The sequence below is a fragment of the Maniola hyperantus genome, chromosome 28 (genome assembly GCF_902806685.2).
Source record: "Maniola hyperantus chromosome 28, iAphHyp1.2, whole genome shotgun sequence".
Lineage (NCBI taxonomy): Eukaryota > Metazoa > Arthropoda > Insecta > Lepidoptera > Nymphalidae > Maniola > Maniola hyperantus.
Genome location: NC_048563.1, coordinates 6,140,298 through 6,166,424, shown reverse-complemented (window position 1 = coordinate 6,166,424; position 26,127 = coordinate 6,140,298). Strand labels below are relative to the sequence as shown.

The following is a 26,127-nucleotide window of genomic DNA, read 5'->3' as shown; positions in this document are numbered from 1 at the left end:
GTACTCTGTGAGATAGATGTTGTAATCTGAGCTGATCGGACGCTGCTGCCACGGTGCGGGTGATTTGCTGTTTCTAACTACTTAAATTAATTCGTTTATTTCATTTAGAGCATGTGAAAGAAAGAAAGAAATAAGAAGAAAGAAAGAAAATTGGTTATCTTTAAAATAAGTACCAAGTGTCACACATCACATCTCATAACTAAGAGTAGGTGCTACTTACGTGGTATGTCACTAAGAGTTGGTGCTACTTACGTGGTATGTCACTAAAAGTAGGTGCTACTTACGTGGTATGTCACTAAGAGTAGGTGCTACTTACGTGGTATGTCACTAAGAGTAAGTGCTACTTACGTGGTATGTCACTAAAAGTTGGTGCTACTTACGTGGTATGTCACTAAGAGTTGGTGCTACTTACGTGGTATGTCACTAAGAGTTGGTGCTACTTACGTGGTATGTCACTAAGAGTTGGTGCTACTTACGTGGTATGTCACTAAGAGTTGGTGCTACTTACGTGGTATGTCACTAAGAGTTGGTGCTACTTACGTGGTATGTCACTAAGAGTTGGTGCTACTTACGTGGTATGTCACTAAGAGTTGGTGCTACTTACGTGGTATGTCGAGACTAGACCACCTATTTTTATTCTACTGTTTACAGAATTCTACTGAGAAGAGTCAGCAAGAAGCTCAGCAGTTAGTCTTTTTTGAAAAAAAAAATTACATTTTGTTTTCCATGAGACCTTGTCATCTATACTCCATACTAACATTAGAAATGCGAAAGAGTGTCTGTCTGTCTGCTAGCTTTTCATGGCCCAACAGTTTAACCGATTTTGATGAAATTTGGTACAGAGTTAGCTTACATCCCGGGAACGAATTAGGAATTAACTACTTTTTATCTCGGAAAATTAAAGAGTTCCCACGGAATTTTCAAAACACCTAGCAGATGACGTCATGGGCATCATCTAGTTACGAAATATTCGTCAAAATGAAAATAAAATATCTCGTCTTACGACAACGAGTCGCACGTGTGCGGTGTGCGCGACTCGCGCGAGCAAGTCGAGCGACGACGTGTCAAAGTAATTAGTTGATTCAACAGTTGTTGCACACAAAGGAACTAAGGAAGCGCCGACTCACGACGTGCCACTACCGAGCACTCGGCAGAAAGTGATTCGCCTCGGCGAAGGCCTGGCCAAACACAACGCGGGGTAGTAGCGACTTTGTGAAAGTCTTCGTGCCTCTCTTTCTCATACAATGTCAGGTGAAAAGCAAACAAGTCACCCACGTGCGCCGGCAATTTCGCTCGAGCGTACTGCGTCATCAAAATCGTACTTTTGACATCAACCAATCAATCAGCCCGTTTGCGTCCACTGCTGGACATAAGCCCACCCACTTCCCGCCACCTCGGGTTGGAGGCCTGCCTACTGCCCACTGCCTGGTACGGAGCATGGTGCTGATGGTGATGCCAACTGATGGGGTTGTCTTACTGCTACTATTGTAAGGAGACGGGTCACGACCCTCAGCGATGCAGAGAGAAACAATCATACAATTGTGTTGGAACGAAATCTGAACGCTGCACTGAAACCTGCGACTCACTGACTGACACGTCCGTCATTAACTAATGAGTTCCCGCGGCGCGCCTCGCCCCCGCCTAATACATCCAATATACTATCGATTGTCTGTCATCGCGACCTGTTGGCGCAGTGCGCTCGTGTGGGCCCGGGTTCGATTCCCGACAGGGGCAACTGGGATTTGTATTTTGTGAATTGGCTCAGGATTCGTCTGATGGGCGAATGTTGTTGGCTATACTTACCATTCAGTGTATTATCACAGAAAAAGGAGAAGCTGACTGACTGACTGACTGATCTATCAACGCTCAGCTAGTGTAGTTTGCTACTGGACGGATGTATTATGAGTAAGAAAAGATTTTTGAAAACTTAACCACTAAGGACGAAGTCGCGGGGATAAGCTAGTATAATATTATAATAGATAAGCTAGTATATTATAATAGATAAGCTAGTATAATATTATAATAGATAAGCTAGTATAATATTATAATAAATAAGCTAGTATATTATAATAGTACCTAGCCCCCGGGTTTGCTCGCGTGGAATTTTTAAAAATCAGTGTAGAGGTGGAATTTCCGAACATCCTGAAATACGTAGATATAAGTATTTCTTTAATTTTAACTGAAAATACCAATTGTCATGGATATAACTTGAAACATGACGACTTTACCCGCTCCAGTAGGTTCACGGAGCCAATCGGCTGTAGGAGACAGACAGATAGACGAATGATCCTCTGAGGGTTTTCATACGGATATGCGGAACACTAAACGTTTTAAAAAATCCATGAAATGTAATCAGATTCGTTTTGTTTGTGTAAATAGTTAATAAGTGGGGCGGGAATCGAACTCGGGCCCGCGGCCGCGTCCCCGGGGACTGTGCAGCAAATGTAGCAACGCGCCCCCGGGGAGCGCCGCGGAGCCCCGGGGAGTCCCGGGGCGGCGCATTAGCACTGAGGATTATGAGTTAGGGCTGTGGAAACGTTACTAGAGTCATCTTTAGGATCCCGTAGTGAAAATGTAACAGGGACGGTTCCGTAACATCGTACATGAAATAGACACTCTTTAATTTGTTCCGAGAGTTGGCGGAGCTACGTCGCGTCGGTCACAGCATTAGCTTGGCCACTGCTGCTGCTGCTGCTGCTGCTGCTGCTGCTGCTGCTGCTGCTGCCAGCGTGTCCATTGGTTAGTCCTCGAGTCGACGGCCGTCGGCAACAGGCTGACGTGATGTTGTGTACGAGTACTTACAGTTAAACACCAGAGGGCTATTCTGTATCTTTGAAAGTTTTCGTTATTTAGACTAGGTGATGTCTGCGACTTCGTCCGCTTGGTTTTAGGTTTTTTAAAAATCCCGTAGGAGCTCTTTGAGTTTCCAGGATAGGCCTATGTCCTTCCCCGGGATGCAAGCTACCTCTGTCCCTGTCCCTGTGTGCCACATCTTTGAAGTGTAAATATTTACGAAGCTGTTTCGGTTCAGCTTTCACAGAACTGTCTATTGCTCTGTACTTTATAACGAGACAAGAAGCTATACACAGACACTGGCGCATGTTATAATGTTACGTAGTAGGTACCTAAGTATCGTTTCCCGTCAACGAAGCCTACGGGAGGTCAAAAATCAAAATTGATATTATATCGTATAAGTTATGGATATTAATTTTGATTTTTGAGTCAACTTTGTCATGTACTACAGAGTTGCAAAACAAACAGAACATCACCGACACGTCGACACCCGCGCACTTCCGCTTCCGGACACGCCCCTCCCCCCTCCAGCCCCCCCCTCCCCCTCCCCCCACCGGAACATCCCCCCGAGAGAGTTTAATATTGCATGAGATCTGTTGATCTTTTGGATAAACAAACTGTTCAGTTTCATTTTAAATTAATCTGTACTGTTCGCAATGCCGACAATGCCTACTGCCTAGGCAGACTAGCCGTTGCCGCGACTTCGTAGACCTAGACCTACGCGTGGATTTAGGTTTTTAAAAATCCCGTAGGAACTCTTTGATTTTCCGTAATAAAAAGGAACCTATGTGATTCTCAAAGTTTTAAACTATCCTTTGAAAAAAATCACCTGGGTCCGTTGCTCCGTTGCTACGTGATTGAAGGACAAACCAGGTTGCCAACGGAGTGTTAACGAACGGTACCCTATTAAATACTAAGCCCCTATTCCGTCCGTCAGTCTGTCAGCGCGCTGTATCTCATGAACTGCAATGGACAGATTGTCGACGTGTGTATTTCCAGCCGATACATAATTCAAAATGGCTGCCTTTAAAAAGTGATTATTTCTTGTACGATGGTACGGAACCCTCGGTGCACGAGTCTGACTCGCAATTGGCCGGTTTTTATGTTAAATTTAAAAAATGTCGATAATAAAAAGTTTTTGATTTCATTTCATGGACGAGTTGGAGCTGTCGATTGAAAGGTACTATGTACACTTGGTGTAGGTACTTACTGCTGCGCGATTGCGGTACAATGACTGCTACAATGTCACGATCGCAATCACCGCTGATTGGTTCACGCTCGCTCACTATTGGCCACAATACATGGTTGCAACAAGAATCGCACAAATTCAGCCAATCAGAACAATTGAGATTGTAATAATAATGATTGATGCAGGGTTTAGACAATCGCCCTACAGAGTACAGAATATACATTGACTGATGCACCTAGGCGACAGGTTGAGATGGCAATCATGCATGAGACGGGGGCTGTGCGGGTGTGCGGGGCGTCCTCGCCCCGAATGCCATCTCGACCTGTCGCGTTACCGTAGGTACGCGCCAGGTTGGAATGCCAACACCACATTACTATGCTCGTCACGCGTGTCTGCGTGTCTGCGCGTCGCGCGGTGCGGGTAGGCAGGTAGGTAGGTGGAGAGGTATTCAAATGCGGCACTGAGCGCGCCCCGCGGCTTCGTCTGATTGATCCCTTGTTGTTCAATCACGCCGAAATTGGATTTTTTCATAATTTACCCCTCACCCCTCACCCCTCGCCCCTCACCCCTCACCCCTCACGTCTCACCTGCCGCTGCATCTCAATGATGTTTTTATTGAATCTTGCACCAAGCTTGTGTACGTGATCAAATCATAGTCAAAGCAATAGACAACTCAGCTTAGTACGAAGTACGATACACTGATAGAATGCCGACCTCGCACCGGATAGTGTACTGTGTAGCGTCGGAAGACCCCTCACTAGACAGACGTGTGGAGCGTGCGTGCACCGCTGGACACAGCCGACCTGTGTCCAGCGGTGGACGTGATGATGATGATGCTGGCGAGCAGCCGGCCTGTTCGGGGTCCACACTTCAGTTTTGGACACACACGTTCTAATTATTTATTTAGATACAAGTTAACCCTTGACTGTAATCTCACCTGCAATCTAAGATGGAAGCGGTTAACCCGGATGGGGTATGCCAGTTTTTATTAAACCCATGCCCCTTTTGATTTCTATACGGCATCGTACCGAAACGCTTAATCGCTTGGCGGCACGACTTTGCCGGTAGGGTGGTACCAGACCAGAAATTTAGAAATTATAAAATTCTGATCCCCCGCGGGGAATGGAACCCGGGACCGCCCACTAATAGAACAACGCTTACCACTGCGCACAGGAGGTCGTCAAAACGTTTTTAAAGTAGTTTAGTATCGTGGTGAGATAAAATAAAAGTGTAACTGAAGGATCACTGCAGCTACAGACAGACCGACAGACCGACAGACCGACAGACAGACGGACGGTTGGTGTCTCTAATGGTAACGACATTGTCGCTGCGGCGCGATCATTTCCCGCGCGGGAAATTGACTCGCGCGGCTTGTGTCGTACTGTCAGCAACACAGCTAGGTTAGCACGTCACTCGCCAGTACAACTACAAGCGACTATGAACGGGCAGCATACCCGGCTGTGTTGCTGACTCTAATATGCGTTTCTATTGGGCATTTGTTTATGTCCAAATCATATAAAAGGAAAAGGTGACTGACTGACTGACTGGTGATGAAGAGTGATGAAGTGATAAGCGAAAAAATAAAAATACGAGTGAGGCCTACAGGCGCAGGTACCCTGAATGTTGTCTGTTACAAATGGAACCTAGGACGTTTCCCAGGCTCGCTGCGTGTAGGTACCGCTGCGTCACGAGAGAGTGCGCCGCCTCGCGCCTCGCCGCCTCGCCGCCTCGCCGCCTCGCCGCCTCGCCGCCTCGCCGCCTCGCAGTCGGCGAGTCGCAATATCCGGCGCGGAATCCCGTTACGTGTCGTGACGTCTTTCAATGTTCTGTAACATGCTTACTAGCTTTATTTGCTTTTGAAAATCTAAATGTGTTAAAGGAAAAGCTGACTGACTGACTGACTGACTGACTGATCTATCAACGCACAGCTCAAACTACTGGACGGATCGGGCTGAAACTTGGCATGCAGATAGCTATTATTACGTTAGCTTCCGCTGAGACAAGATTTTTAGAAAATTCAACACCTAAAGGGGTGAAATAGGGGTTTGAAATTAGTGCAGTCCACGCGGACGAAGTCGCGAGCAGTTCTTGTCAGTTGATTCCCGTCAACAGACACTAGACATCAAAGACACAATGAAGTGATCCTGTGAGGGTTTCTTCAGGGTCCTTTTGAGGTATGGAACCCTAGAAATATTGTAAGATTAGATCGCAGTGTACCAATTAGTTCAGTAAAGGGAATCCGTCATCAAACGCCAATAACTTACGACATGAACGATACAAGCGCGGCAGATAGCCGCCAGGGGGCGCGGCGGGGCGCCGTCACCGACACGCTGTGTACAGACAAACGACGTCGGGAACATTAGCTGTATTGACTGGTAGCTGTCGAGTTGCTGTCCGGACTCCGGAGGGTCCGCGGTTCGATCCCGGGCGTCTGGAACTGTTCGGAGCTACAGTCCACAGTAAGCGGCCGAAAGTGATGTACATCGACCTTTAGAAGAAGATAGCAGAGTAGAGCACTGTCTCTGTCGTTGAGACTACGGGTACTTTAGTTTTTCTTAGTTTACAAATAAAAATGTGCAAATCACAGCTCAAAACTGCCAATGTGCCAATGTTCCAATGTGCCAATGTGCCAATGTGGGGCTAAATCACACAAGTAAAGTTAATTATGAGTAAGTATGGCAAACCAAAGCTGTGATAGCGCAGTGGTTAGGACGTCCGCCTTCTCACCGAAAGTCGGGGGTTCAATTCCGGGCACGCATCTCTAACTGATTTTGCGTTTAAAAATATCACTCGCTTAAACGGTGAAGGAAAACAGCGAGCAAACGAGCAGGCGGGTCACCTAATGTTAAGTGATTAGATACCGCTGCCCATGAATTGACCAGCGTTGACCATCGCCGGACACTTTTCGTTCTAAGAGGAGATCCGTGCTCTGTAGTGAGCCGGCGAAGGGTTGCTGATGCTGATGCTGATGCGGTGGCGGTAAAGCCCTTTCCGTAGTGAGCACCTGGGCTGCGAGCGTTGTGTCTCCCAAGTCCCGACCAATTGCTATTTATTGTCATCAGGCAGCCATTAGCGAAACAACACCGGCCAAGTGCGAGTCGCGCTCGCGCACCGAGGGTTCCGTACCTTGCAAAGATAGTGTAACTACTTTGTTTCTTAAATTATCTCCATCTAAAATTATAATTTGCAATCTTACTTGATTAGCCTGTGGTCAGGACGTCCGCCTCCTATACAGGAGGTCGGGAGTTCGATCCCGGGCACGCACCTCTAACTTTTCAAACTTATGTGCGTTTTAACGGTGAAGAAAATCATCGTGAGGAAACCTGCAAACCTGAGAGTTCTCCATTATGTTCTCAAAGGTCTGTTAATCCAGACATGACCAACGTGGTGGACTATGGCCAAACCCTTCTAAGAGGAGACCCGTGCTCTGTAGTGAGCCGGCGATGGGTTGATCATTCTTCCATAATTATGTTGTAGGTCAACGGGCTGTAGGTATCTTAGTTTAAAAAAAAATAAAGCACTTTTTGGAAAAATAGACACCAGCAGAGAGTTCGTTAAGGGTAATAAATCTACTTAAACTGCGGGAATCCGCAATTTCCCGCCGCGGCCGGGGGGGGGACGGGGGGGACTGGGGGGAGGGGACTGGGGGGACAGACAGACAGACAATGTGGTTAGTGTTAGTTATTGAGGAGTCACTTGCACCACGGCTTAGTTCCTTTTGTAAACAAACTTTACTTAGTTTATATTCTGGATCTCTATTATATGTTATTCTGTGCTCTAGGTCATGTAGTTAGGTAGGTATAGATCGCGACAGGTACAGTTGGCAATCAGGGCCCCGCCTACCCGCACGTCCCCCGCGCGCGCCCGCACCCGTCTAGCGCGGGGGTGTTGCCATCTCGACCTGTCCCTCCATGTTTCCATATCATCGTGATCAACATCGCCGGGCCACTACTGAGCACATCGTGATCACATCTTGTCCCCTCCCTCAATGAGGAGGGTGTAGGCTAAAAGTGGTGGAAGCATTTGACGATAAAAAAGTACCTACTCGTAAAAGTTTAATTGAACAAAAAATATTCTGATTTAGATTTTGTATTTTTGCCATAAATAGTCCGCCACGCTGGCCAAGTGCGGATTGGCAGACTTCACACGGCTTTGAGAGCTTTATGTAGAACTCTCAGGCACGCAGGTTTCCTCAGCAACTGATATTCAATGTCTAAAACGCACTTAGAATATTTAGTGTCCCGGGAACACAACCGGTACCAGTACGATATCAGGAGGCAGGAGTAAAGTGCAACGTAGTGACATGGTAGTGACATGGTAGTGACAGTGTGACAGACGTAGCACAGTGGCTCTACCGCGGTTGTTTGACAGCTACAATGTCACGATCGCAATCATCTCTGATTGGTTAATGCTCGCTCACTATTGGCCACAATGCATTGTTGCAACAAGAATCGCACAAATTCAGCCAATCAGAACAATTGAGATTGTAATAATGATTGATGCAAGTTTTAGACAATCGCCCTGCTGTAGTATAAATGACAGTTGTCAGTTGTCACCTATTCTTCTTACTCACTAATGAACTCGTCACACTGACATGTAAGGGGCTTAGACTGCACGTACCACGAGTATCTGCCGCGCGCAGTTGCAGTGAGTCAGAACCACGCTCTCTGATGTTTACTTTACCTCCATATTGTATACAGTTATACTTTCTATGTATTTTTGGCTTATAATATTAATTATAAACACCCTATAAAGTGTGTTTACTTGTTCAATAGTCGCGGTGCTAATAGTTTCTGACGGGCGTTCCTTTTTAACCGACTTCAAAAAAAGGAGGAGGTTCTCAATTCGTCGGAATCTTTTTTTTTTTTTATGTATGTTCCCCGATTACTCGAAGACGCCTGGACCGATTTTGAAAATTCTTTTTTTGTTTGAAAGGGTATACTTCAAAGTTGGTCCCATTTAAATTTGGTGAAGATCTGATGAACATCTTCGAAGATAGATACTGGAACTCCTCAACGGATAAGAGTAAATTGCTCGCGATCAGTGTAATAGCTTAGTAAACAGTAGATTTTTAACCAGTCATAGCATAATTCCATGGGGCCACTAAAAATTGTGAAATAAAATTTTTTTACAAAAAAAATAAAAACCGACTTCGATACACAAACACTAAAAATTGAAAAATAATTTAATTTATTACCGAATATATTATGTATACAAGAGTTAATATACTTAGTTCCATAATAATACTTTTTGGGGTCGGTGTACAAGTACCTAAACTCTCTCTCAGTATGTCTCTCTTTCTGTCATGCTCAAGAGACAATACGTACGTGGGGGCCATCACAGGACCTCACCTTTAAGGCCTAATAAGGGTTTTGTATTTTAATGTAATGTAAGCACTATTTTCGTACGGAATGACTCATCTGGGGGGTATTTCATAGAAGTTGTTGTAACTAGTAGTTATTGCAGATGCCGTAAGGAGATGAGCGAGTGAGTGCGATGGCGCGATAGTCATGTCGCAGCCGCCCCTCCCGCCCCTCCCGCCCTTCCCGCCGTGGGGCCTGCCCTACCAGCACAGGTAGGTACACGTCAAAAGCATTAAATAAAAAATATATAAAAAAGCCGACTTCCAAAACCACTACAAAGTAAAAAAATAACTTTTGTTTCTACATTTGTATTGTATGTACGTTTGAAGTCGGGCGAGCACAATAACAGAAACTAGAAATCAAAGCGTAAAGCTCGTCCGACTTCAACCTACATACACTACACCATAGATAACACACTATATACCAGACACTACACGCAACTACACGTGTGCGGGCTCGACCGCACCGAAGGGAGATCTCCCACCGAGCGGTTGGTTGTGCTCGGTGGCGCCAGCTGGACCGACGGTTGTGTCTTGAAACTTCTATATATAGTCCAGATTGCAGAAAACTCCGTTAGTGCGAGTACTGTCGGCGGTACAATTGTTCAGGACTACGTCATGAACTGTTATCGATTGAACAGCGCCATCTAGTTGTATCTGTGGCAACCGCCACACACGTGTAGAAACAAAAGTTATTTTTTACTTTATAGTAGTTTTGGAAGTCGGTTTTTTTAATATATATTTTTTGATTCCCCAGAGAGCCCCCTTCGCGCCGGGACTCCTACGAGCACCTGCAGCCGCACACCCTCACGCACGCGCCGCTGTATGCACTGCACGCTCAGCGACACACACACGTGCACGTGGACACGCAACAGACGCACGTGGACACGCAGCAGACGCACGTGGACACGCAGCAGACGCACGTGGACACGCAACAGACGCAGTAAGTACTTAATATAAGTTTGCCTGTACAAGTGATGATGCAGCTAAGGTGGAAGTGAGTTAACTTGGAGAGCTATGGCATGTTCATCAAACCCATATCCCTGATCGGTTTCTACGCACCGCAGTATCGCACCGGAACGCTAAATCGCTTGGTGGTACGGCTTTATTGCTAGGGTGGCAACTAGCCACGGCCGAAACCCGCCACCACTACTGCAAGTGTAGGTACACTTTCTCTTTCTTCATAACGTACGGAATTTAACGTACGTAATGAAGGATCAAATTGTGTAAATGACTTACTCATTAGCATTACCATTCATGTGAGACTAGCTTATGCTCGCTTCTTCATCCGCGTGGACTACACAAATTTCAAACCCTTATTTCACCCCCTTGGGGATTGAATTTTCAAAAATCCATTCTTAACGGATGCCTACGTCATAATAACTATCTGCATGCCAAGTTTCAGCCCGATCCGTCCAGTAGTTTGAGCTGTGCGTTGATAGATCAGTCAGTCAGTCACCTTTTCCTTTTATATATTAAAGATGATTAGGATTAATATAGATGTAACTTTAGCAGATGTAAAGGCGAGGCGGAGGAGACGAGGTCGGACTACAGAGAGCACTACACACACCTGCACAGGTACGCATTTATTTGTTTGTTTGAAAGTGTTTATAGCACACACAAACGCACATACAGAAAACAATAAGGTCCTATATACATATATTGAAACATTATATTGCGACCTCTATTTATTGAAAGCGGTGATAGTTCAGTGGGATAAGATATAACATTAGCCTTCTTTCCGCGAGGTCGAGGGTTCGATGCCGTACACGCACCTCTAACCTTTCAAAGTTATGTACAATACCCGGCAGGAAATATTGTACACCGACCTTTAGAAAGAGATAGTGGTTTCGTACGCGGAGTACGGACAGAACGTCACATAGGCACGTCACATTTTTAGAGCGTTGTCTCTGTCACTCATGGCAGAGACAACGCTCTGAAAGCCAACAATATTTCTTGCCGGCTACTGTATGTGCAGGTACTGTATGTGCAGGTACTGTATGTGCAGGTACTGTATGTGCAGGTACTGTATGTGCAGGTACTGTATGTGCAGGTACTGTATGTGCAGGTACTGTATGTGCAGGTACTGTATGTGCAGGTACTGTATGTGCAGGTACTGTATGTGCAGGTTGGGCACCTTCTGGGAAATTGAGTCAAGTCTTCTCATCGTCAATTCCTCAGTGCCTCAAGACGAAAGTCTTTAACCAGTGTGTTCTTCCCGTCCTCACCTATGATGCTGCAACGTGGACACTGACAAACGGCCTTGTTCACAAACTCAAAGTCGCTCAGCGAGCTATGGAGAGGGCTATGTTAGGAGTTTCCTTGAGGGACAAGATCCGAAATGAGGAGATCCGCAGGAGAACCAAGGTCACTGACATAGCCCAAACTATTGGCAAGCTGAAGTGGCAATGAGCAGTTCGTAGAGGCGATGGCCGTTGGAGCCGGAAAGTCCTTGAGTGGAGACCGCGTGTGTGGGACGCCCTCCAGCACGGTGGACCGACGATATAAAGAGGCTGGCGGGAAGTGGCTGGGTGAGGAAGGCTGAGGACCGAGTGTGGTGGCGCTCTTTAGGGATGGTGATGATGATGATGATGACTGTATGTGCGTTTTTTTAAAATATCACTTGCTTTAACGGCGAAAACATCGTAAGGAAACCTGCTTGAGATATTGCCACGTTCTCGAAGGTGTGTGAAGCCTGCCAATTTGTATTGGGCCGGCGTGGCAGACTATGGCCTAAGCCCGTCTCACTCTCTGAGACCCGTGCTCAGTAGTGGACCGGCAATGGATGTATGATGATTATTGAAATGTGTACAGATACGTGAAGTGCAGTGAGGAGGCGGAGGGAGGCAGCGAGGCGCGCGACGAGGCCGTCTCCAGCAGCGCGGAGAGTTGGGGCGACCGGCTCGGTGAGTGTGTGTGTCAGTGCGGAGAGTTGGGGCGACAGGCTCGGTGAGTGTGTGTGTCAGCGCGGAGAGTTGGGGCGACAGGCTCGGTGAGTGTGTGTGTCAGCGCGGAGAGTTGGGGCGACAGGCTCGGTGAGTGTGTGTGTCAGCGCGGAGAGTTGGGGCGACAGGCTCGGTGAGTGTGTGTGTCAGCGCGGAGAGTTGGGGCGACCGGCTCGGTGAGTGTGTGTGTCAGTGCGGAGAGTTGGGGCGACAGGCTCGGTGAGTGTGTGTGTCAGTGCGGAGAGTTGGGGCGACAGGCTCGGTGAGTATGTGTGTCAGCGCGGAGAGTTGGGGCGACAGGCTCGGTGAGTGTGTGTGTCAGCGCGGAGAGTTGGGGCGACAGGCTCGGTGAGTGTGTGTGTCAGCGCGGAGAGTTGGGGCGACAGGCTCGGTGAGTGTGTGTGTCAGCGCGGAGAGTTGGGGCGACCGGCTCGGTGAGTGTGTGTGTCAGTGCGGAGAGTTGGGGCGACAGGCTCGGTGAGTGTGTGTGTCAGTGCGGAGAGTTGGGGCGACAGGCTCGGTGAGTGTGTGTGTCAGCGCGGAGAGTTGGGGCGACAGGCTCGGTGAGTGTGTGTGTCAGCGCGGAGAGTTGGGGCGACAGGCTCGGTGAGTGTGTGTGTCAGCGCGGAGAGTTGGGGCGACAGGCTCGGTGAGTGTGTGTGTCAGCGCGGAGAGTTGGGGCGACAGGCTCGGTGAGTGTGTGTGTCAGTGCGGAGAGTTGGGGCGACAGGCTCGGTGAGTGTGTGTGTCAGCGCGGAGAGTTGGGGCGACAGGCTCGGTGAGTGTGTGTGTCAGCGCGGAGAGTTGGGGCGACAGGCTCGGTGAGTGTGTGTGTCAGCGCGGAGAGTTGGGGCGACAGGCTCGGTGAGTGTGTGTGTCAGTGCGGAGAGTTGGGGCGACAGGCTCGGTGAGTTGTGTGTCAGTGCGGAGAGTTGGGGCGACAGGCTCGGTGAGTGTGTGTGTCAGCGCGGAGAGTTGGGGCGACAGGCTCGGTGAGTTGTGTGTCAGTGCGGAGAGTTGGGGCGACAGGCTCGGTGAGTGTGTGTGTCAGTGCGGAGAGTTGGGGCGACAGGCTCGGTGAGTGTGTGTGTCAGCGCGGAGAGTTGGGGGACAGGCTCGGTGAGTGTGTGTGTCAGCGCGGAGAGTTGGGGCGACAGGCTCGGTGAGTGTGTGTGTCAGTGCGGAGAGTTGGGGCGACAGGCTCGGTGAGTGTGTGTGTCAGTGCGGAGAGTTGGGGCGACAGGCTCGGTGAGTGTGTGTGTCAGCGCGGAGAGTTGGGGCGACAGGCTCGGTGAGTTGTGTGTCAGTGCGGAGAGTTGGGGCGACAGGCTCGGTGAGTGTGTGTGTCAGTGCGGAGAGTTGGGGCGACAGGCTCGGTGAGTGTGTGTGTCAGCGCGGAGAGTTGGGGGACAGGCTCGGTGAGTGTGTGTGTCAGCGCGGAGAGTTGGGGCGACAGGCTCGGTGGGTGTGTGTGTCAGCGCGGAGAGTTGGGGCGACAGGCTCGGTGAGTGTGTGTGTCAGTGCGGAGAGTTGGGGCGACAGGCTCGGTGAGTGTGTGTGTCAGTGCGGAGAGTAGGGGCGACAGGCTCGGTGAGTGTGTGTGTCAGCGCGGAGAGTTGGGGCGACAGGCTCGGTGAGTGTGTGTGTCAGCGCGGAGAGTTGGGGCGACAGGCTCGGTGAGTGTGTGTGTCAGCGCGGAGAGTTGGGGCGACAGGCTCGGTGAGTGTGTGTGTCAGCGCGGAGAGTTGGGGCGACAGGCTCGGTGAGTGTGTGTGTCAGCGCGGAGAGTTGGGGCGACCGGCTCGGTGAGTGTGTGTGTCAGCGCGGAGAGTTGGGGGACAGGCTCGGTGAGTGTGTGTGTCAGCGCGGAGAGTTGGGGCGACAGGCTCGGTGAGTGTGTGTGTCAGCGCGGAGAGTTGGGGCGACAGGCTCGGTGAGTGTGTGTGTCAGCGCGGAGAGTTGGGGCAACAGGCTCGGTGAGTGTGTGTGTCAGCGCGGAGAGTTGGGGCGACAGGCTCGGTGAGTGTGTGTGTCAGCGCGGAGAGTTGGGGGACAGGCTCGGTGAGTGTGTGTGTCAGCGCGGAGAGTTGGGGCGACAGGCTCGGTGAGTGTGTGTGTCAGCGCGGAGAGTAGGGGGACAGGCTCGGTGAGTGTGTGTGTCAGCGCGGAGAGTTGGGGCGACAGGCTCGGTGAGTGTGTGTGTCAGCGCGGAGAGTTGGGGGACAGGCTCGGTGAGTGTGTGTGTCAGCGCGGAGAGTTGGGGCGACAGGCTCGGTGAGTGTGTGTGTCAGCGCGGAGAGTTGGGGCGACAGGCTCGGTGAGTGTGTGTGTCAGCGCGGAGAGTTGGGGGACAGGCTCGGTGAGTGTGTGTGTCAGCGCGGAGAGTTGGGGCGACAGGCTCGGTGAGTGTGTGTGTCAGCGCGGAGAGTTGGGGCGACGGGCTCGGTGAGTGTGTGTGTCAGCGCGGAGAGTTGGGGCGACAGGCTCGGTGAGTGTGTGTGTCAGCGCGGAGAGTTGGGGCGACAGGTTCGGTGAGTGTGTGTGTCAGCGCGGAGAGTTGGGGCGACAGGCTCGGTGAGTGTGTGTGTCAGCGCGGAGAGTTGGGGGACAGGCTCGGTGAGTGTGTGTGTCAGCGCGGAGAGTTGGGCGACAGGCTCGGTGAGTGTGTGTGTCAGCGCGGAGAGTTGGGGGACAGGCTCGGTGAGTGTGTGTGTCAGCGCGGAGAGTTTGGGGACAGGCTCGGTGAGTGTGCTATGGGATACGAGATATCAGTTCACGATGCCCTTCTACATAACTTATGTGATACTAGCTTATCCTCGCGACTTCGTCCGCGTGGACTACACTAACTTCAAACCCCTATTTCACCCCCTTAGAGGTGAGTTTTCTAAAATCTTTTCTTAGCGGATACCTTCGTCATAATAGCTATCTGCATGCCAAGTTTCAGCCCGATCCGTCCAGTAGTTTGAGCTGTGCTTTGATAGATCAGTCAGTCACACTCTCATTTTATATATTTAGATTTTTAGAACGATATTGCTACAAGATTTCATAGATTTTGATTGGTTAGTATAGTATTCAACTGGGAGCGAGTGACGGAGAGACTTAGTCAGTAAATGGTTCATGTTTGGCAGTGAGCAGCTCGCACTGCGCGCGCGCGTCGCCGCGGGCCGAGGCGTGCTCCCCGCACCACCACGTCTCCACCACGCATGCGGGTAAAGCGCTACTTGCATTCCGGAGTTACAATGTGTTTTAAGTCATCAGAAGTATCACTTGCTTTAAAGGTGAAGGAAAGTACCGTGAGAGCTGCATGCCTTGAGATGCCAACGCACTTGTACTGCGATTTATATTTGCGAGTTTTTAACCGACTTCAAAAAAGGAGGAGGTTCTCAATTCGTCGGAATCTATTTTTTTTATGTACCTATGTTCCCCGATTACTCGAAGACGCCTGGACCGATTCTGAAAATTCTTTTTTTGTTTAAAGGGTATACTTCAAAGTTGGTCCCATTTAAATTTGGTGAGGATCTTCGAAGATAGATACTCCGCAACGGATAAGAGTAAATTGCTCGCAATCAGTGTAATAGCTTAGTAAACAGTAGATTAAAAACAAGGCATAGCATATTTTAATACTATGGGGCCACTAAAAATTGTAAAATAATTTTTTTTTACAAAAAATCTAAAAACCGACTTCAATACACAAACCATAGATTAATTATTGGTATCGCTACACAAACACTAAAAATTAAAAAATAATTTAATTTATTACCGAATATAATATTATGTATACAAGAGTTAATATAGTTCCATAATAATATTTTTGGGGTCGATGCCAATGAGGTGCCATTGTAGTCTCATAAAATATGAAGTCTAGACGATTCGCGCAGCTAAAGCTAATTGGCACCGGCACCAAAAAATATTATTATGGAACTATATTAACTCTTGTATACATAATTTATTCGGTAATAAATTTTTTTTTTTTTAATTTTTAGTGTTTGTGTATTGAAGTAGATTTTTTTGTTTTTGTAAAAAAAATTATGTAGCAAGCGCAGCGCAGCGCAATTTGCGTTTGGTTGGACCTTTAGCGTTCTCCTTAATGTTCCCAAAGGTATGAGTAGTCTGCCAGTCGGCACCGGGCCCAGGGCTTACCTCGTCATGCGGAGAGGATATCGCGAGGTCAGTAGAGCCCATGTGTTGATCGTGATGATGATGAGTTGAGCTGGAGTGTTGTGTGTCAGGGGCTGGTGGGCGTCGTGGCGCGCTGCAGCTGTGGCAGTTCCTGGTGTCCCTGCTGGCGGAGGGCGCCAGGTGCGTGGCGTGGACCGGCCGGGGGCTGGAGTTCAAGCTGCACGAACCAGAAGAGGTAACCACTAATACCGCCAACCTGAAAAATCAATTATATGCTGCTTCTCAGTCCTACGAAAATGCAATTGCCGGCAAAATTCAAGCACGTCGATAAAATTAGACAGAGACTAGTCGCAATGCCTTCTGGTTCCCGCGCGTTCTGGTCCCTGTCGAAAGTCATTCATGGCAACTTCTGTCGTTCCTCGTTCCCACCTTTGCGCAAACCGGAGATACACTGGCCCACACCGCCAAAGAGAACGCTGAAATTCTAGACACACTCTTTGCTGCCAATTCAACGCTTGATGACGGGGGGAGAACACCGCCTATATACCATCCCGCGGTGTCAATGCTCGCTGCGTGACGCGTCACCCAAAGAGCTGTGCGCAAGGCACTCCTTTCTCTCGACGTCAATAAAGCGAGTGGGGGACGGTTGTGCTCAAAATATGTGCTCCTGAGCTGACACCAGTCTTGACGCGTCTATTCCGTCTGTCTTACTCCTCCGGCACGGTTCCATCTTCGTAGAAGACTGCCTTCACCCTATTCCGAAGAAAGGCCCCCTCAAATTACAGACCTATCGCGATTACCTTCTGTCCAACGTCATGGAGCATATCATAAACACCCAGCTGCTGGGAATTGGGATATCTTGAGGAGCACCAGCTGATCAGTGAACAGAACAGTGATCAGCCGCCGCGCTGGGCGGAAGCCATTGACAGCAAGGGAGAGGCCCTGGCGGTCAGTCTTGATATTGCAAAAGCCTTTGATAGGGTTTGGCATGGGGCACTTCTATCGAAACTACCTTCTTACGGTGTGGTGATTGGTGTTGGTGATGATGATAGAAATAAAACGTCTGATCATGTTGAGCGTAAAGCGTGTAATAATCGAGAATGCATTAATACAATGTAACGTGCAACGTTAGCAGTTTTGGCGCAAGCTGGTGTTACACCGGGCTTACGGTTGGAGACACACCAAGCCTACACTACACCTCTACCGTTTTTTTTTTTTTTTTTTTTTAAAGAAAAAAAAAAAAAAATAAAGAAATCTTACACATAAAGAACTTAATCATAAAAAGGAATAGTTCTATTCTTATGCACTAATCTAATTTTATTATCTATAATTATCTTAACATTTGGAGATACATCTTCTACCACTGGGTATGGACCTTTATATAAATTTTCTAGCTTTTTAGTATTCTCTTGCTTAACCAAAACCAAATCATCCTTTTCGTAATGGATTGGATTTATTTTTATATCATATTTAAATTTTCTTGCTTCCTTGCTTTTAATTAAATTATTTCTCGCATCACTTTGAGCTTTTTGTAATCTATATTTAAGTTCAAGAGGATAATTTTCAAAGTTATATAAAGGTTCAACTTTTGATGTCAGATTGTTAGGCAATACACATGCATGGCCAAATACTAATTCATAAGGAGTATATTTAGTTTCACTATGAACTGTTGTGTTGTACGAAAATTTCCAAAAGGGAATCCAAGAACTCCATGAATTTGGAAAACCGTTAGTTTGTATTCTAAGAAAATTACCTAACCCTTTATGTGTATTCTCTAACGCACCAATAGATTCATGATGATAAGCAGTCGATAACATTTTTTCAATACCTAAAATTGTACAAGTTTCTTTCATTATAGAACTAATAAATTCAGATCCTCTATCCGTGCCAATAATCCTTGGAACGCCGTAAGATAAAATAAATTTTTCCACAAAAATTTTAGCAACCTCTTCAGCTGATTTTGTAACTAATGGGTATGCTTCTAAATATTTTGTTAATTCGCATTGAATTGTTAGTATATATTTATATCCAAAATCATCTTTATCTATAGGACCAACAATATCTAAAAATACTTTATCTAAAGCTGAAGATGCTGTCGTAGTTACAGTTAGAGGTTCTCGAATATATCTATGATGCTTACACTTTTGACACTTAATACACTTTTTAATAAACTCGATGACATCTGTTTCCATCCCTGGCCAATAATAATACTTTTTAATATTGTTAAGTGTTCTCCTTACTCCTGCATGTCCACTTGTAGGTAACAAATGGAAATCATTTAATATAAGTTTCTTTTTATCATTATCACTTATTCTCTCCACATTATTTATTACACAAAACCTAAGATTTTCTTTATTTTTACTTTTATCATCTTTTATTTTATTTAACATTGTTTTAATCATTTTCAAGTTATCTTCATTTTTAATTATAACGAGCTCTTTTATATTTATCTCTTCACACATATCTTCCAATTCTTTCAACAAGTCGTCTCGCGTCCTTATTGATAAAGAATTTGGGTTCAAACATGAATATATAGTCAACTTTTCCTTAACGTACATGTAGTTTTTATTTCTTGAAACGCGTTTATTTAGTCTTTTATTATTTAAAATATCTAACCACTTTCTCTTATCGATTAATGTCAGTTCCGTGTCATTAGTAGTCTTTTTTAGTATCTCAACAACGTTAGGTTGATCAGTCCTTACGTTGTCTACATGTTGTCTAAATGCCGGTACGTCCTTGTTTGTAATAATATTATTATTCTCACATTCTCTCGCTTTCTTAGTCTGAGCACGTGTCATCACATTAACATTCTTCTCACTTACATACTTCTCATTCATACTCTTCAACTCATTAGATTCCACAATCATACGAGATAATGCATCTGCAGCTACATTACTCTTTCCCTTTACATACTCAACAACAAAATCATACTCTTCCAGACAAAGTCTAAATTTTGTTAAACGACTGGTAGGATTTCTCATTCCAAATAAATATATTAATGGTTTATGATCTGTTTTTATCCTGAATTTACGAGCATATAAATAAGGCCTAAAATATTTTACTGACCATACTATAGCTAGTAGTTCTTTTTCTATAATCGGGTAATTTAGTTCTGCTTTATTTAGATTTCTGCTCGCATAAGCGATTGGTTTACCGTTTTTATTGCATAATACACTACCTATTGCAAAACCTGAACTGTCTGTTTCTAAAACAAATTCATTATTTTCTGAAAAATCTGGATAACTCAATACTGGAGGATTAATTAGAATACTTTTTAATGTGTTAAAAGCTTCTTCACATTCTGATGACCAATTAAAAATTGCATCTTTTTTTGCGAGTTTATTTAGAGGTAAGACAATATCTGCAAAGTTTTTTACGAATTTTCTATAGTAGTTAGCGAATGCTACGAAACGTTTTACATCATCAGTTGATTTTGGAACCGGATAATTCTTTACCACTTTCACCTTTTCTGGATCTGGTAAAATTCCACTGTTTGAAATAACATGGCCTAAATATAAAAGTTCCTTCTTCAAAAATTCACATTTTGAAGGATTTAACTTGAGATTAACTTTTCGAAGTCTTTCAAAAATTGTAATTAAATTTTTATTATGATCTTCCAAATTTCTACCTAAAACTATTAAATCGTCTAGGTATTATCAGACATTTTTCATAATTCAATCCTGCCATAGCTACTGTCATTGCTCTAGAAAAAGCACTTGGGCTGATTTTCAGACCCATAGGCAGTCTTTTCATTTGATATTGACCTTGATCAGTCGAAAAAGCAGTATACTTTCTACTTTCTGGATCTAATTCAATTTGATAATACCCTTGCGATAAATCAAGATGTGAAAAATATATGAAACCTGATAACGAATCTAGAATATCTGTGATATTGGGTAGTGGGAATTTGTCATCTTTTATATTATCATTAAGCTTTCTATAATCTATAACAACTCTCCATTTTCTTTCACCTGATTTATCTACCTTTTTTGGAACTATAAGTAATGGACTTGACCAATCACTAACTGACTCTTCTATAATATCATTTTTAAGTAACTCTTCAACCTGTTTTTTAATTTCTTGTTTTTGTGCAAAGGGTAACCTATATGGTTTACTATAAACCGCTGAAGTATTGTCTTTCAATTTAATGTCTTGCTTGTAAATATTCGTTACGCTCAATTTATCATTTGGTAAGTGAAAAATATCACTATACTTAGCACAAATATTTTCAATTGTACTTTGTTCTTCCTTATTCAAATAAGATTCCAACTTTAATAAAGAAAATAATTCACGCGTGCGTGACGGGCTTAATAAACTAGAACTAAACTTACTTATATAATACTCATCTGCATCATGCACAATAGGCTTAATATTTCTTAAAACTACTTTATTTTCTGTTGTATTTAATATCTTAACAGGTAAACACCCATTTTTTGGCGAACAAATTGAATTCGCTATGAATACACCATTAGCCACTTCATCGCTTACAATTACGCAATCTTTATTAAGATTAGTAGGAATATACTTAATAACTTCACATCTAGGTTCTATTTCTAACACGTCATCAAAGTTAAGCGCTAATCTTACATTACTAAATCTATTCCTTAATATTAAACACTTATTTTTATAGTTCACAATCCCACGGTATTTTAACAGAAAGTCTTGTCCTAAAATTCCAGATGAATTACATGGTAAATTACGGAACACATAAAATTTTTGTATGAAGTTTTTGCCATAGCTGTAGAGATCTAAAAATACATAACCTTCTGACATAAGACCGCCACCAACTCCATGAATCTCAAACTCATCAGCATAAAATTGTGGTTGATTTCTAAGTTTATTTAATGAACTACGCTTAATAGCGCAAATTGATGCTCCAGTATCCACTAATAAGTCTACTGTCTGACCGTAACGCCTAAAATTCACCCAATTTATGCTATTTCCTGATAAAATGAATTTAGGGACGAAAAAATTTTTCTGAACTCTCGTTGTTTTCAGTTGACGAAGGAGCAGCATAATTTATTTTCCTCTGATTCCTATTTGTAAAAGCTCCTCGTGAACTCCTATTGTTATTTTGCCATTGATATGTAACACCACGACCTCGAGTTGGGTTTGCACCCCTGAACGCATTTCTGGCAGATGAAAAACCACGATTATAATAGGAATATCTTTGGGAATTATTATGAAAGTGATCGTTGTTATGATACGAATTATTATAATATGACCTTGGATAATATTGTGGCCTTCCCCTATTAAAGTTATTATAACCACGTCTACCACGAAATTGACCTCTTTGATATGTCATGAAAGGAGGAGGAGGATTCACTAAGGATTCGTCCTCCGCTGCTCTTATTGCATCTTTCAGAGTGCTATAGTTGCGTGCGGCTATGATCGTGCTTAATTTTTGGCTCCGCAATCCATCTGCAAACCGTTTTATAGCATTTTTTTCATTTAATGGCCGCAAAATTTCGTATTTTGACGGCTCTCCGTCAGCCTGTGAAATCGTTAATTCTACGAATAATTTTTCAATTTCCTGTCCAAATTCTTCAATCGACTTATTGGCCTGAACGGTCGATTGTAGTTTACTTTGTAACGCTACATCGGATTTTTTAGTTAACAGATGCAATTTCATGTCCCGCAATAAAGATTCTACATCGTCGTATTTTGTATTAAGGCGTAGCTTAGCATTACGCGAAAGGCGTGTTTTCAAGATAAAATTCACAAGTAAGCATTTAGTTTCGGTATTTAACATCGAATTATAAAGTTCAATTGCATCTATTAATTTTTGCGTAACACTTTCATCGTCGGTCATAATAGGCAACAAGTTTACCGCGGTTTTCAAATCAAAACTTACCTTACTCTCCATCTTGTCTGTGGAAGTTTCCTGAAAATTACACAAATTAAAAATATCCCTATATAAACTCTCTACCTTATATTTAATTCCTAATACATATTTTTGAGTGTCCTGTGTATACTCGTTTTTATCGAATTTTTCTTGTACTATCCCTATTACTTCTAAATAACTATTATAACATTTATTTGCCTCACTGTACTTTTTCACTAACAAGTCCCCTTTTCTTCTACTAGGTCCGATTTTCACTAAATAAGTCCTTAATTGATTTAATTGCACTAATATAGTATCTAATTGTTCTAATTCCATATATTAATTTTATAAGTTCGCACTTAAGTAACAGGTACAGTTCTCGGAAAAAGGTCACAGTACATTCCATTCACATCGTAGGTACACTGTTCACAAACACTGGGTCGGGTCACGTCGGCCAAATTTCTCGGAACGTCGCGTCGCGGGGCTCAAATATGCGCTGAAGTCACCATCTCCGGGGGCCTCGTTACAACATTCATATGGCCTGCATTCATTTCTCTTCGTAAGATATTAATTGATTTTTCTTGACATTTTTTATAAAAATACCATACAATAGCCATCATCATTATCGACAACACCACTATTAATAAAATATCACTTAATTCCAATTCCGAATAAAGTCGACTAGCGCTGGCCTCGCCATTGGCATTTTGCGCCACAACGATGGTTTCTTCTTTGACTTGGAATATTTCTTCCCCATTTTCTACCTTCATCGCTTCTTCTCAAGTCCTTAGGGCAGGGTCGCCATGTGGTGATTGGTGTTGGTGATGATGATAGAAATAAAACGTCTGATCATGTTGAGCGTAAAGCGTGTAATAATCGAGAATGCATTAATACAATGTAACGTGCAACGTTAGCAGTTTTGGCGCAAGCTGGTGTTACACCGGGCTTACGGTTGGAGACACACCAAGCCTACACTACAACGGACTGCCGGTGAAGCTGTGTAATTGGGTCACCAGCTTCCTTGATGGTCGAAACCCTTATCATTCTGAGAGGCGACCCTTGCTCTGAAAGGATCCAGAGGGGATGAACATGATGATGATGGCCCAGATTCTGTGGACAGGTGACAAGATATAGTAAGCATGGTGTGTGCAGGTGGCGCGGCGGTGGGGGGCGCAGAAGAACCGGCCCGCCATGAACTACGACAAACTGTCGCGATCGCTGCGGTACTACTACGAGAAGGGCATCATGCAGAAAGTCGCAGGTGAGACCGAGTGTTGTGGGCTTCTTCTCCGGCTAGGGCGCGTTTAGAACGCTGGTAGTTTAAGTGGTCTATTAAGTTAACGTTGTTAATTATTGTAATCATTTGCAGCCTGATCAGTCCAGTTTGAGCTGTGCGTTGATAGATCAGTCAGTCAGTCATTTTTCCTTTTATATATTTAGATGTTTAGCGTAAGCTATGGGTTGCAGGCGAGCGCTACGTGTACAAGTTCGTGTGCGACCCGGAGGCGCTGTTCAGCATGAGCCGCGTGGCGCCGCCCGCGCCCTACGACGTCCTCACGCAGCTGTACTGCCCGCCCTACGCGCCGCCGCCCAGCGGCCCGCCCGCCGACTACCGGCGCTACTACCAGCACAGCGCGCACTATGAGACCTAAACATTCAGCATGAGCCGCGTGGCGCCGCCCGCGCCCTACGACGTCCTCACGCAGCTGTACTGCCCGCCCTACGCGCCGCCGCCCAGCGGCCCGCCCGCCGACTACCGGCGCTACTACCAGCACAGCGCGCACTATGAGACCTAAACATTCAGCATGAGCCGCGTGGCGCCGCCCGCGCCCTACGACGTCCTCACGCAGCTGTACTGCCCGCCCTACGCGCCGCCGCCCAGCGGCCCGCCCGCCGACTACCGGCGCTACTACCAGCACAGCGCGCACTATGAGACCTAAACATTCAGCATGAGCCGCGTGGCGCCGCCCGCGCCCTACGACGTCCTCACGCAGCTGTACTGCCCGCCCTACGCGCCGCCGCCCAGCGGCCCGCCCGCCGACTACCGGCGCTACTACCAGCACAGCGCGCACTATGAGACCTAAACATTCAGCATGAGCCGCGTGGCGCCGCCCGCGCCCTACGACGTCCTCACGCAGCTGTACTGCCCGCCCTACGCGCCGCCGCCCAGCGGCCCGCCCGCCGACTACCGGCGCTACTACCAGCACAGCGCGCACTATGAGACCTAAACATTCAGCATGAGCCGCGTGGCGCCGCCCGCGCCCTACGACGTCCTCACGCAGCTGTACTGCCCGCCCTACGCGCCGCCGCCCAGCGGCCCGCCCGCCGACTACCGGCGCTACTACCAGCACAGCGCGCACTATGAGACCTAAACATTCAGCATGAGCCGCGTGGCGCCGCCCGCGCCCTACGACGTCCTCACGCAGCTGTACTGCCCGCCCTACGCGCCGCCGCCCCGCGCCCCGCCCGCCGACTACCGGCGCTACTACCAGCACAGCGCGCACTATGAGACCTAAACATTCAGCATGAGCCGCGTGGCGCCGCCCGCGCCCTACGACGTCCTCACGCAGCTGTACTGCCCGCCCTACGCGCCGCCGCGCCGCCCAGCGTTTCCTTCGCCGTTGAACGAAATGATATCAATAATTGATTAAAAGAAAACGCACCTAAGTATAACTCCGAAAAGTACGTCCCTGGATCGTATCCCGGACCCCGAGGCCCGAACAGGATCCTTCCTTAGGATTTTAACAACTGAAATCCACGCGAACGAAGTCGCGGGCGTCAGCTAGTATTAATATAAGTAAATAGTAAATACTTAGGAACTATTATTAATTAATACGATACCAAAAAATAATACCAAGAAATGATTATGAAGTAAAATGTGTCATGAAGTTAATTAAAAAAAAAAATAGTATTTTAAGTCATTAGTACCTACTAATAGGAACTATCTATTTATTTAGGTAAGTACCTACCTAAGTAATTAGTTTGACTTAATTAACTACTAGTAGATTAATAATGATAAGTTTTAGTTACTTAAAAGAAAAATAATGAATACTTAATGCAGTCAGGTAAGTATGTATAAATTTAAATTGAATAAAATAAAGATCTAAGTTGTGTAGCTCTTACTGAAATAAGTAGACGTATTTTATCTGATTTCTTTGTAATAATTGTGCAATATTAGTATATTAAGATCGAAATACGAAATTCTGTGAATAATAAGTAAATTAAAATGTTTCTTCAGATTGCAGTTTTTTTTACATCACGTTTGTACAGTACGCGGCAGAAAGTAATGGACATCGACGATTAGAATGACATTTCGGCTTTGTAGAGCGTCGTCTTTGTTACTCATACGTATAATATGACGTTTTGTCGGTGTCAACGACAGAGAATGCTGTACGAATCTGCTATCTTCTTCTAAAAGTCGGTGTACATTACTTTCCGTCGCTTAGAAAATCTAAGAATTCTCACGGGATTTTTAAAAACTTAATTGATGCGGACGAAGTCGCGGGGATTGTCTGGTTATGGTTTTATAAAGAGACCAACAATAAAAGATTTCGTAAGTAAATTAAAACACAATGAAAAATTGAAAAGTTTTATTTAATTCGATAACAACTACGTATTTCATTGCAAAAAGTAAGTATTTTTAATACTCATTTTTTTAATTAAATATAATTATGTACAGAAACATAGAATTGAAGAAATATAAACCTGTGTGCATAGACTAGACAGTACAAATAGCTATTTTAAAATCTATCAATTTTTTTATAACAATTTTAAATGAATATTTTAAAATTTGAATAACGATTCTATATAATATATGAATTATAAATAGGAATAAAGTCATTAATAAAGAAACCAATAGGTACATTTAAAAAAACAATTTTTGTTTCAAAATACA

The 26,127-nt window shown here is 45.4% G+C and overlaps 2 protein-coding genes across 2 annotated transcripts; one reads left to right on the top strand and one right to left on the bottom strand.

Annotated features, from left to right (window-relative positions):
* Positions 1–9,447: 9,447 nt before the first annotated feature.
* LOC117995029 (ETV5-related protein Ets96B-like) lies at positions 9,448–24,663 on the top strand. Its single transcript, XM_069508321.1, has 8 exons — positions 9,448–9,557; positions 10,102–10,287; positions 10,857–10,922; positions 12,159–12,250; positions 15,418–15,498; positions 16,519–16,643; positions 23,385–23,493; positions 23,700–24,663. Exons 1-8 carry the CDS (start codon positions 9,493–9,495, stop codon positions 23,882–23,884), a joined length of 909 nt encoding a protein of 302 aa, XP_069364422.1. The 5' UTR covers positions 9,448–9,492; the 3' UTR covers positions 23,885–24,663.
* LOC138404395 (uncharacterized) lies at positions 20,072–23,197 on the bottom strand. The gene has a single exon (XM_069508137.1). The coding sequence runs from the start codon at positions 22,566–22,568 to the stop codon at positions 21,366–21,368; it is 1,203 nt and encodes a 400-aa protein (XP_069364238.1). The 5' UTR covers positions 22,569–23,197; the 3' UTR covers positions 20,072–21,365.
* Positions 24,664–26,127: the final 1,464 nt, after the last annotated feature.